The 13879-nt window shown below is 40.8% G+C and overlaps 1 protein-coding gene across 4 annotated transcripts in view; it reads right to left on the minus strand.

Moving 5' to 3' along the window:
• Window positions 1-13879, minus strand: part of LOC106090480 (tyramine receptor 1) — a 94374-nt gene that overhangs the window by 16030 nt on the left and 64465 nt on the right. For all 4 annotated transcript variants that reach the window (XM_013256681.2, XM_059363360.1, XM_059363361.1 and 1 more), the window contains 3 exons: window positions 12989-13879; window positions 5741-5843; window positions 3193-3318 (listed from right to left, as the gene is read on the minus strand). The exon at window positions 12989-13879 is cut by the window's right edge and continues 851 nt beyond it. In XM_013256681.2, coding sequence (XP_013112135.2) covers window positions 3193-3318; window positions 5741-5843; window positions 12989-13879 — 1120 coding nt within the window. The remainder of the gene's footprint in view (window positions 1-3192; window positions 3319-5740; window positions 5844-12988) is intronic.

Genomic DNA, 13879 nt, shown 5'->3' on the forward strand with positions numbered 1-13879 from the left:
GCCCAATCATCTCATTGACTTTGGGTTTTAATCTTTCACACAATACGCTCGAGAATATCTTGTATGCGATGGGGAGGAGACTTATTTCTCTGTAGTTGGCACATTCCATCTTGTCTCCTTTCTTGTGTAAGGGACATAGTATGCTGAGGTTCCAATCATCGGGTATGCGTTCTTCTAGCCTAATTGTGCAGATAAGCTGATGCATATGCCTTATCAGCATGTGGCCTCGGTTCTTAAATAGTTCAGCGGGTAACTCGTCGTCTCCTGGTGCCTTGTTGTTATTCAGTTAGGTCACAGCTACATGAACCTCATTCAGACTAGGAGGTAAACATTTTATACCATTATCAGGGATTGGTTCTGCCGGATCCTCATTGCCGCCAACGTCGGACACTAGCGGTTGGTATCTGTGTCAGTTACCAGATTTCCTTCTTAGTCTCTGCCTGCTCCAAAGCCATCGGTTTGATGTTTAATTCTTTGGTAGAATTTCCGGACTTCATTCTGACACCTATACATCTCAATTCGCTCACACTCACGTGTTTCCATTTCCTTTTTCTTTCTGTGGAATAGACGTTTCTCCACTCTCCTTTTCTCACGATACCTCTCCTTCGTCTCTGCAGGAGGATGTGCCTGCACCAAAGCCATCGGCTTGATGTTTAATTCTTTGGTAGAATTTTCGGACTTCATTCTGACTCCTGTACATCTCAATTCGCTCACACTCACGTCTTTCCATTTCCTTTTTCTTTCTGTGGAATAGACGTTTCTCCTCTTTCCTTTTCTTCCGATATCTATCCTTCATCTGGCGCGTTGCTACTGATTGCAGGGTTGCTCTATATGCCGCATTCTTGGCTTCAGTAGCATCGCGACACTCTTGGTCGTACCATGGGTTTCTTGGAGGAGGCTTCCGGTACCCAAGTACAGATTTCGCGACATTTTTCATGGATTGGGCAATAGTTTGCCACTGCGCCATTATATCATCGGAACAAGGAGTGCTTTCATCAAGCCGTTGGGTCAGTCGAGTGGAGTTTGCCGCTTCCATTTGTGTTTGCAGCTTTTTAATGTCCAGCTTCCGTGCAGTGTCAGATCGTACTTTTCTCGCCATTTTCAAACGGGTGCGAACTTTTGCTGCAACAAGGAATGATCCGCATCTATATACGCTCCACGGAACGATCGTACATCTAACACGCTGAATGAATGCCTTCCATCTATCACAACGTGATCAATTTGATTCCTCGTGTTTTGATCGTCTTACAGCCATGTGGCTTTGTGAATATTTTTATGTTGAAATTTGGTACTACTAACTACCATATTTTTTGCCACGGCAAAATCTATCAGCCCCAACCCATTGCTGGACATTATCTCGTGGAGGCTAAACTTTCCGACTGTTGGACCAAAAATGTCTTCTTTCCCTATCGAGAACGGTTGTAATATTATGGGCGGGGCAGCAGTCATATTCTCTCTCTAGGCGCTCGTAGAAAATATCCTTGGTCTGCTCGTCTTTGTCTTCCGTCGGGGCATGGGCACAAATAAGGCTGATGTTAAAAAATTGGGCACTTATGCGGATTGTGGCTAGCCTCTCATCCACTGGAGTGAAGCTGGAGACAAGGTGTTTCAGTCTCCGACTAACCACAAATCCACAGTCAAATTCATGCCTCGTTTTATGGCAGCTATGGTATAGTTCGTCACAATTTGGTGTTGTAGTGACGCCGTTTCCAGTCCATTGCACTGCGGTAATATTGCCTTGTATTTCTCTAATACATCCTCCAGTGTGTATACTGCAGCTTCTCCATAAAGAGTGCTGACATTCCAGGTGCAGATCCGCAAATCATGGACCTTTTTTTCTTTTGCGTCAACATTGGGGGGAGCTGGGGGGGTGGTGGTCCGTTTTCATACCCTACACCATAGAATGGGGGTTTACTAATTTCGTCATTCTGTTTGTAACGCCTCGAAATATACATTTGAAACCCCACAAAATTTATATATTCTTGATCGTCATGTCATTTTAAGTCGATATAGCCATGTCCGTCCGTCTGTCGAAAGCACGCTTACTTTCGAAGGCTGCCATATAAACCGATCATGGGTCTTGACTTCTTGAGCCTCTAGAGGGCGCAATTCTCATCCGATTTGGCAGAAATTTTGTACAACGGCTTCTCCCATGACCTTCAACATACATGTGAAATATAGTCTGAATCGATCTATAGCTTGATACAGCTCCCATATAAACCGATCTCTCGATTTAGCTGTTTGAGCCCCTACAAGGCGCAATTCTTATTCGAATGGACTGAAGTATTACACAATGACTTCTACAATGTTCACCATTTAATTCATTTATGGTTCGAATCGGACTATAACTTGGTATAGCTTTAATAGCATAACAGTTCTTATTCATTATTCTTTGTTTGCCTAAAAAGAGATGTGGCGTAAAGAACTCGACAAATGCGTGTAGGGTATGGTATATAAGATTCGGCCCGGCCGAACTTAGCACGCTTTTGCTCGTCATATATTTATATTTTATTCTTTTAAACTTTAAACTTACAGCTAAATGCTAACCCAATCTATCTATATATTCACTTCCTTTTTTACGTGCACAATTGCATATTTCTTTGACTTTGCCTTTGCAAGAATTGCTGATAAGTTGTTTTGTATACTTTGTCTTTAAGTCTTAATATAAGCTTTTGTTTTAGTTGAACTTGCTGTTTTGTTTGCTCATTCGTAGTTTGCAGCTATGCCTTTTTTCAAGAGTACCAACCCAATGGGTATCTTGCAGCAGCCAACTCCATATGCATTTAATAAATGCTCTCAATGGCAATGTGGTAACATTTGTTAGCTGCACTTGGCAGAGAGGGAAAGAGTCGAAAGGCAACATAAGCCAATATTGGTTTGGGGCCTTTTTTCATACATTTGCTTACTTTACCACAAGTACTGATGATGCATTGTGGCAATAGCGAGCTACGAATAAGAATTTTTGTAGCTTGTATTTTGAAAAAAAAAAGAAAATTTTCTGGCGAGAAGAGATTTTAAGCAAAGAAGTTTTAAGAGAATGCTTGTAAGTAAGGGAATATGGGAAATGCCATCAATGACTTGCATATCTTTTATGAGAAGTTAAATTTTCTTTAAATCTATTTTTTTTTTTTTAAGAATTATTCTAAAACTTTGCTTTACATATGATCGTATAGTTCAATATTATCAACTTACCATCCCAAATATGGGGGACACGTAATACTGAGAGCCGTCACCCACACAATGAATATCATTAATAATGCCAAACGCTTAGTACGTCTATTTTTGGAATACGTTAAGGGTTGTGTTACAGCCAAATATCTGCAATGAAAAATTCACCAAGAAAACGAAAATACAAATGAAATAAACGTCAAATAATTGCATCATAAAATGGCATTACCATGCACAAAACAAAGTCATTAAAATGCAAGACAATCTTAAACCAAACATATGCACAAGAGAATGTGGTTTCGTATTTGCTGCTGCCACATCGTCATGGACAATGCCATTACAAGTGCTCTTGTGGAATATCTGGCACACCACATATGTATCTGCACCTAAACAAGGTTAGGCATCTGTGATGACAACCCAACGGACAATGAAGGCAGAACTTTAATTTTTTTTATATACAAGTCAATAACAACGAGTGGTCAATCTAAGAATGAGTTTTAGAAAAAAAGTCTTTAGACTGGAGTCAGAAAATGTTTTGGGACTGAAGTAAAAACCAGTAAGGAAGGGCAAAAGTCGGACGGTGCCGACTGTATAATACCCTACACCTTCAAATACAATGCACCGGATCGCTTTCTCAGTCTGCTTGTGAGCTTTGCAAAGCCATCGGCCACCTCTACCGTCATCCTGCTGCCCTCGAGAGGATTCGGTTGTGAAGACTGTTTCATTGACACAGTCGCTGTCTGAATCCACCTTTACTTAAAGGCTGGGGACGAACTGTGCATCCCTCTGGTTTATCCATCTCTTCCTCATTAATTAGTCTGGCGACTAGTTGTGCGCTTGAAGCATTACTCGAGACTGCAGGTGCCAAGGCACCACCACACCTATAGGAGGGGAGGACAACACGCTACAGCTTGACGCATATGTTGAGACTTTGAAGTCCATTCCTAGCCTACTCCAAAATGCTTTAAAATTTTTTCGTGTAGGTACGGTTATCCGAGATAAGGATATAATTTCGTAATAGATACGATTATCCGAGATATGGATCCGAGATACGGATATATTTTTATACCCTCCACCAAAAAGGGTATACAAATACTTCATACTTCGGTTGGTATTGTAAATGGGCCATATCGGTCCATGTTTTGATATAGCTGCCATATAAACCGATCTTGGGTCTTGACTTCTTGAGCCTTTAGAGTGCGCAATTCTTATCCGATTGGGATGAAATTTTGCACGTAGAATTATGCTATGATGTCCAACAACTGTGCCAAGTATGGTTCATAACCTGATATAGCTGCCATATAAACCGATCTTGGATCTTGACTTCTTGAGCCTCTAGAGATCGCAATTATTATCCGATTTGCCTGAAATTTTGTATGACGGATTCTCTCATGACCATCAACATACGTGTCTATAGCCCGATACAGCTCCCATATAAATCGATCTCTCTATTTTACTTCTTGAGCAAATCTTTTTTTATATCCTTTTTTGCCTAAGAAGAGATGCCGGGAAAAGAACCTCGACAAATGCGATCCATGGTGGAGGGTATATTAGATTCGGCCCGGCCGAACTTGTTATTTTTTTTGAGGTGCGAAATAAAAACACTTCCGCTCCACTCAACGGCTGCAATCTCAATTTTATCTTTAGAAAAATAAATTCGAGGGGCCCGGTTCAGTGCCAAATTTTATCCCTAGATATTTTACTGAAATATTCTCTTGACAGAATATTTTATTGAAATTTTGTCTACGTTTCTGGCTCCCATATAAAACGAAACGACTAAAATAACAGATGTACACATCCACCCATCAACTAAGTTTTTACTCGTATGTGGAATTTTTTTGTATGCATGGTGGTGCGATTCTTAAATTCGGCCCGGCGGGACTTAGCAATTTTTTTGCGACAAATCAGTTTGCTTGTCATTTAACTGCCGCCAATCTTTTTTTTAATAATCACGGTCGCGATTACGTTAATGGGTTTGGATTTCATTCACGAATAACGAAAAACTCTACATCTCATAAAAAATCAAGTCTCAAGAAAAACCTCATGACTCATGAACTCCTCAGGATTCACCAAAAACTCGCCAGCTTTGATTTTGACTAGTCAATAAAGTCAGTTTTTACGTCATTTCCCTCACGCACATAATAATTGAGTTCAATTGCACAACATAGCGATTGAATTTAGATATCGCTTATGAGCCTCACTGGTGATTAAGATTTGAGAAATTTATGAATGTTAAGGATAAACTAAATATTCAACGAATGGAAAGATAAAACAGTCAACCACACAAACGAATTAACAAATATTCCCTTTATTAAGCAACTTTTTGCATCTCTAACTTAACGAAACTTTCGAAAATCAACCACTCAGCAAATATTTTACTTGGCAATTGCAAAACATTTTCTATTCATCTTTGGATTTTTGCCAAAAACTTTTATGCTTTCTTCCCTCTTCTTCTTTTGTTGAACAACAAATAACAACCAAGGCATTTACAAACGCAATTTTATTCGCTTTTTCTACTTCCACTTTACAACTGCATTCACACATACACACACACACACTAACACCCACATACCTGTCTAAACTGATGGCACATAAGCTCAATATGGAAGCGGTACAGAGTAAGACATCCAAAGATATCCAGATATCACATAAAATCCAACCCAAACGCCAGCTACCTGGAAAAAATTAAAAAAACGAAAAGAAAAATCGCTATGATGATATATTTGTGAAATTTGCAAGGTCATATAAAATGTTATTTATTTTTTTTTTCTGTAATCTTTCATCAAATTAAGTAAAGTGGAAATCTTCATTTGAATAATTTATTATAATATAATGGCAAAAATCCAGGAACATATTCACATTTGCAATTTCTCTTTGATACTCGTATTGAAATGTTTTTTCTTTCTTGATTATCAAAACAAGCGATTCGCAGCGGTTTTGAAGTGATTCAATTTTTTGAATATTCCAGATTGATACATATGGATTAAAAACATGGACAGAGATGGAAAAGTGATTAACGCTTAGCAAAGTTAACAAGCAACAACTACAAGTTCAGCCAAGCCGAATATTATGTACGCTCCACCATGGATCGCTTTTGCCAAGTTCCGTGCCTGGTAACTCTTTAACTCTGGCAAACAAAGGATAATGGTTAAGAACTGCTGTACTATAGGAGGTGTATCACGTTATTGACTGATGCGGCCCATACTTGGTTTGCATGTTGGAAACCATGGTAAAATTCATTATGCAAAGTTTCAACCCAATCGGATAAGAATTGCGCCCTATAGGGGCGGTTTATATGGGAGCTATATCAGGTTTATGGAAGCTATATCAGGTTATGAACCGGTTCAGACCATACTTCGCATCCATCTTGAAAGTCATAGAAGATGACGTTGTAAACAAATTCACCCTTATCGCATATGGATTGCGCCCTCTATAGGCTCAATAAGTTTAGTCAGGAGATCGGCATGCGAAATTGCAGTCAAATCGGATAACAATTGCGCCCTATAGCGGTTCAATAAGTCCAGAACCGAGATCGCTTAATATGGGAGCTATTCCAGATTATGAATCGATTTTGGCCTTTATTATCAAAGTTGTTGGATGTAGTAACAAAACATCACATACAAAATTTTAGACAAATCGGATAGGAATTGAGCCCTCTAAAGGCTCAAGAAGTCAAGATACAGGATCGGTTTATATGGTAGCTATATTAAACAAGTAAAAGCATGCCAAGTTCGGCCGGGCCGAATCTTATATATCCTCCAACATGGATCGCATATGTCGAGTTCTTTTCCCGCCATCTCTTCTTAGGCAAAAAAGAATATAAGAAAAGATTTGGTCTGCTTGTAGAGCGATATCAATATATGGTCCGGTTTGGACCACAATTTAATTATATGTTGGAGACCTGTGTAAAATGTCAGCCAATTCGAATAAGAATTGCGCCCTTTGGGGGCTCAAGAAGTAAAATAGAGAGATCGATTTATATGGGAGCTGTATCGGGCTATAGACCGATTCAAACCATAACAAACACGTATGTTGATGGTCATGAGAGAATCCGTCGTACAAAATTTCGGGCAAAACGGATAATAATTGCGACCTCTAGAGGCTCCAGAAGTCAAGATCCCAAATGGGTTTATATGGCAACTATATCAGGTTATGGACCGATTTGAATTATTCTTAGCACAGTTGTTGAAAGTCATAACAAAACACGTCAAGCTAAATTTCAGCCAAATCGGATAGCAAATGCGCTCTCTAGAAGCTCAAGAAGTCAAGTCCCCAGATCTGTTTATATGACAGCTATATCAGGTTATGAACCGATTTCAACCATATCTGGCTGAGTTGTTGGATATCATAACAAAATATTTGGTGCAAAAATTCATTCAAATCGGATAAGAATTGCGACCTCTAAAGGCTCAAGAAGTCAAGACCCAAGATCAATTTATATGGCAGCTATATCAAGTTATGAACCGATTTGAACCATACTTAGCACAGTTATTGGATATCATAAAAAAACACTTCGTGCAAAAATTCATTCAAATCGAATAAAAATTGCACACTCTAGAGGCTCAAGAAGTCAAGACCAAGATCGGTTTATATGGCAGCCATATCAAGTTATGAACCGATTTGAACCATACCTGGCTCAGTTGTTGGATATCATAACAAAATACTTGGTGCAAAAATTCATTCAAATCGGATAAGAATTGCATTGCACACTCTAGAGGCTCAAGAAGTCAAGGCCCAAGATCGGTTTATATGGCAGCTATATTAAAACATGAACCGATATGGCCCATTTACAATACCAACCGACCTACACTAATAGGAAGTATGTGTGCAAAATTTCAAGCGGCTAGCTTTACTCCTTCGGAAGATAGCGTGCTTTCGACAGACAGGCGGACGGATGGACAGACGGACGTACGTGGCTAGATCGACATAAAATGTCGCGACGATCAAGAACATATATACTTTATGGGGTCTCAGACGAATATTTCGAGTAGTTACAAACAGAATGACGAAATTAGTATACCCCCCATTCTATGGTGGAGGGTATAAAAATTAACCGATATGGTCCATTTATTACACCAACCTTCGAGCAATACGGGAAGAATTTGTACAAAATTTCAAGTGCCTAGTTTAGTCCCTTGAAAGTTGACGTTCTTTCGACAGACAGACGCACAGATAGACGGACGGACGGACATTGCTAAATATGTATACTTTATGATATCCTTGATCAATATTTCGAGGTGTTACAAATAGAATGATGAAACAAGTAAAAAGGCGTTTTATGGCCCAAAAACCTTTAATCGAGAGATCGGTCTATATGACAGCTATATCCAAATTTGGCCCGATCTGAGCCAAATTAAAGAAGAATGTCGAAGGGCCTAACACAACTAACTGTCCCAAATTTCAGCAAAATTGGATAATAAATATGTCTTTTATGGGCCTAAGACCCTAAATCGGAGGATCGGTCTATATGGGGGCTATAGGAAGATAATGTCCGATATAGCCCATCTTCGAACTTAACCTGCTTATGGACAAGAAAAGTATCTGTGCAAAGTTTCAGCTCCATATCTCTATTTTTAAAGACTGTGGCGTGATTTCAACAGACAGACGGACGGACATGGCTAGATCGTCTTAGATTTTTAATTTTTTTTAGAGTCGGAAATGGATATTTCGATGTGTTGAAAACGGAATGACAAAATCCTTCGGTGGTGGGTAAAATAAGTATACCCCCACATATGGTGGAAGTTATAAAAAGGCTTTAAGTTGGGCCACGCCTAACTTTGTATGCACACCACCTCATCTATATTTATACTAGCTGAAGCCGGCCCGCTCCGCTACGCCTTTATTATAAGTGATCGACTGTTCTAAAGTGAGGTGGTCCGCTAAATATTATAACAGATTCTCAGTCAAAAACCGTATGCCTTTCATTTGAAAACCTTATTGTCATGATGGGTGTATACATGTGTCTATGTGGAAGGTTGTGACCCACACTCCATCTGCCACTTGAGCACAAATTTGAATGACGCACTCCACTCAATAATATCTATTTATCATTCATCATATCCCCCTTTAATGGGTCAAATACCCTATTATAGGTGATTTTAGGAGGTAAAGCTTCACCTAAATTTTATGCTGCAATTTTACAATTGTCAGATCTTAATGCTATATGGTGTTGTGGTCTGGTGGACGGCGCTTCAAAAGTCCTCCTACTGTTCAATACTCAAACGGATCCAAAAGATGGCTTGTTTGTGCATCACAGCCGCACTGAGGATGACACCATCTGATGCACTTAATTTAGTGCTACGTCTAATTCCCCTGGAGATTGTGGCTAGGCAATATGCTGCGACCACTGCCCTGAGGCTAAGAGAGCCATCTCTTTGGTCCTGTGGCGGTTACAGACACTGTGTAATCCTTGATACAATGCCCGAAGTTCCAGCCAGTGTGGATTACACCCCACCTGAGCAGCTTCTTGATAAAAAAACTACTGTACCACAATGCCTGATAGAACTACGATATCCCTGGTAACAGAATTTCCATAGTTTTCCATGCGGATGGTTCCAAACTAAACGACCACGTGGGATTTGGGGTGTACTCTAAAGATCTAGAGCTGGTCATATCGAAAAGGTTACCCGACCACTGTAGTATGTATCAAAGAGAACCTTGCAATTAAGGAAGTGTGGAATGGCTAAGATATAACCTCACAACGACGATTGGCATAAACATCTTCTCAGACAGCCATTAAATCCATGGAGAATGTATTTCTGAACACAAAAACCGCCCTCGACTCTCGCAGATATCTCAACGAGATGGCTGAACAGTTCAAAATTCACCTGTTCTGGGTGCCGGGCCACAGAGATATCCCAGGGAATTGTAACGCGGACGAACTTGCGAGTCTAGGAACTACCTTACATTACAGGGAAACTCTTATAAGTGGGTTTTATGGTGTTGTGGTCTGGTGGACGGCGCTTCAAAAGTCCACCTACTGTTCAAACGGATCCAAAGGATGACTTGTTTGTGCATCACAGCCGCACTGAGGATGAGACCATCTGATGCACTTAATTTAGTGCTACGTCTAATGCCCCTGGATATTGTGGCTAGGCAAAATGCTGCGTCACTGACTTATCGGAAAACATGCTGACAGACTAAAGGTTGCCAGCAACGACTTTTGCAGTAGCTGTGAGGACATCGAAGAAGAAGAGACTATAGAACACCATCTGTGGGTGTGTCCCACACTACTTAAGGTTCTCATTTCTTTGAGAACGATTTAGCGGTTGTAAACGTTCACATGGAGGCCACCGATAGCCTATTGGTTAGCATGTTCGACTATGACGCTGCTCGCCTGAGCTCGAATCCAGACGAGAAAATTTTTCAGCGGTGGTTATTCCCTTAAATGCGGGCGACATTTGTGAGGTACAATGCCGTGTTAAAACTTCTCCCCAAAGAGGTGTCGCATTACGGCACGACGTTCGGACTCGGCTATAAAAAGGAAGCCCCTTATCATTGAGCTTAAAATTTGAATCGGACAGCACTCAGTGATATGTGAGAAGTTTGCCCCAGTTCCTTAGTGGAGTGTTCGTAGGCAAAATTGCATTTACAAACGTTCGCAAGTTGTTGGGCTTTTTAAAGCGATATGCGTTGTTCAACGGTAGGAACTGGAAGGCATCTTCCTTCTTCTATTCCTCTGGTATCACCATGGACGAAAACGTCCAAGAGAGTCTGATGGCAGACTTCCACTTAAACCTAACCTAGCCATGTCCGCTCGCCTTAGGCCCATTAAAGCCACCTTTTTTTAATCAGATTTTGCTGAAATTTAGGGCAGTGAGTTGTGTTAGTCCTCTTGACATTCAACATTTTCAACACGGCTCAAATCGGTTCAGATTTGGATTGTGCTGCCATTTAGACCGATCTCTCGCATTTACTGATCGATTTCATTGAAATTTGGGACAATACGTTATGTAAGGCCCCTGGACCAGATCGGTCCAGATTTGGATATAGCTGCCATACCGTCTCTCGATTTAAGGTCTTGCGCCCATAATAGACTCATTTATTGTACGATTTTGCTGAAATTCGGTATGGCAAGTTGTGTTAGGCTTCTCGACATCCATATTTAATACGGCCTAGATCGGTAGAGATTTGGATGTATATGCTATATATATCAATCTCCCGATTAAAGATTTTAGGCCCATGAAAGTTGAATTTATTAACCGATTGTGCTGAAAGTAGTCCCTATGAGTTGCGTTAGACCCCTCGAAATTCGTACCGAGTATGATAGAGATCGGGCTATATTTGGATATAGCTGTCATTTATACCGATCTTTCGCACCGTTTGTAACACCTCGAAATATACGTCTAAGACCCCACACGCCATGACATTTTAAGTCGATCTAGCCATGTTCGTCCGTCTCAACGTCTGCCCGCCCGTTCGTCTCTCCGTCCGTCCGTCTGTTAAAACCAAGCTAACATTAGAAGGAGCATAGCTAGCCGCTTGAAATTTTGCACAAATACCTCCTATCAGTGTAGGTCAGTTGAGATTACAAATGGGCCATATCGGACCATTTTTATACCCTCCGTCATAAGATGGGGGTATACTAATTTCGTCATTCTGTTTGAAACTACTCGAAATATGAGTCTGAGACCCCATAAAGTATACATATTCTTGATCGTCGTGACATTTCATGCCGATCTAGCCATGTCCGTCCGTCTGTCCATCCGTCCGTCCGTCCGTCTGTCTGTCGAAAGCACGCTAACTTCCGAAGGAGTAAAGCTAGCCGCTTGAAATTTTGCACAAATACTTTTTATAAGTGTAGGTCGGTTGGTATTGTAAATGGGCCATATCGGTCCATGTTTTGATATAGCTGTCATATAAACCGATCATGGGTCTTGACTTCTTGAGCCTCTAGAGTGCGCAATTCTTATCCGATTGGAATGAAATTGTGCACGACGTGTTTTGTTGTGATATCCAACAACTGTACTAAGTATGGTTCAAATCGGTTCATAACCTGATATAGCTGTCATATAAACCGATCTTGGGTCTTGACTTCTTGAGCCTATAGAGGGCGCAATTCTTATCCGATTGGAATGAATTTTGGCACGACGTGTTTTGTCATGATATCCAAGAACTGTGCTAAGTATGGTTCAAATCGGTCCATCACCTGATATAGCTGTCATATAAACCGATCTGAGATCTTGACTTCTTGAGCCTTTAGAGGTCGTAATTATTATCCGATTTGGCTGAAATTTTGTACAACGGCTTCTCCCGTAACCTTCAACATCTGATCTGAACTGATCTATACCTGATACAGCTCCCATATTAATCGATCTCCGGATTATACTTTTCGAGCCCCTACAAGGCTCGAGTCTTATCCGATTGGACTGAAATATTATCCAATGACTTCTGCTATGTTCTTCAACATTTAATTCATTTGTCTTTAGAACCGGACTATTGCTTGATATAGCTCCAATAGCATAATAATTCTTATCCATTATTCTGTGTTTGCCTAAAAAGAGATACCGTGGTTTAGGTAGGTGTAGGGTATATAAGATTCGGCCCGACCGAACTTAAAACGCTCTTACTTGTTATCATTCTTGCATTAACTATTGACCAATGGTTATCAGTAGGAATAATTTCTGGTATTTTCAGTGGCCATGGCATTAAATGGTAAAAAACCATTTTTGAGAGTTTGGGCTCTCCCAAACTTATCTCAAGAGCTGTCTCTTGTGCAATGGGAAAATATTTATGCAACTCTTCCACTGTGTATACACTGAACACTTGAGAGACTTTAAAACCACAAAAAAAAACTACTACTACTACTACTACTACTTACCCACAATATAGACCATTACGGCAGGTGGCATAACGCAGGTGCCCACCAACCAATCGGTTATGGCCAAATTAAGGACAAAGCAATTTGTCACCGTGCGCAGACGACGTGTTGTCAAAACGGCTAAAATCACAAGAGTATTACCGACCACAGTAACCAATATGAGCAGCATAAATATGGCAACGACCAAAGCCTTTGGCCAGGCCATACCAACCAAATAGGAATCCACCGAGGGAGCTAATGTCGTCGATGTCATTATCATGGCTGCCGTGGAAGAGGAGGATGAGGAAACACTGGTAGAGGCATTTAAGGAAGAATTGCCCATGATGGTTGTACTCGAGGTGGCAATGAAGTGACTGTTATTATTCGCCGTGATGGTGTTGGAAATGTTGGGGTTCAAAGCCGTTGCTACTGCTGCCGCTGTGGCGGCTGATGATGAGGGGGGCCATGAGAAATTGCCTAGCAAAGCCATGGGAGTGACAGCCACAAAGGCATCCAGGGAATGTGATAAACTATTGCTCACATCATTCTCGAATGTGGTTAAAGTCTCCAACACATTGGCCACTAATGACGATGAGGATGATGATAATGATGATGGCGATGGCGATGGCGATGGCGATGTTGATGTTGATGTTGACGCCGCTTGCATTGATGATGACAGTGTCGCTGTTGTTGTTGTTAATAACGTTGAAGACATTGATGTTGCAATTGAATTGTAGGCCGAACCATATGTGGCAGCAAATGGGGCCGCAGTTGTAGCGGCTGCAGGAAATGAATTCGAGTTTGTGTTGGATGGAGAGGAGCTTGAGGAGGAGGAGGAGGAGTTTGATGAGGAGCGATATCTCAGGAATGATGTAGCTGGCAGTCTGTTGCGTCCATGTTGTTCCATCATGG

Source organism: Stomoxys calcitrans, chromosome 2 (assembly GCF_963082655.1).
Source record: "Stomoxys calcitrans chromosome 2, idStoCalc2.1, whole genome shotgun sequence".
NCBI lineage: Eukaryota > Metazoa > Arthropoda > Insecta > Diptera > Muscidae > Stomoxys > Stomoxys calcitrans.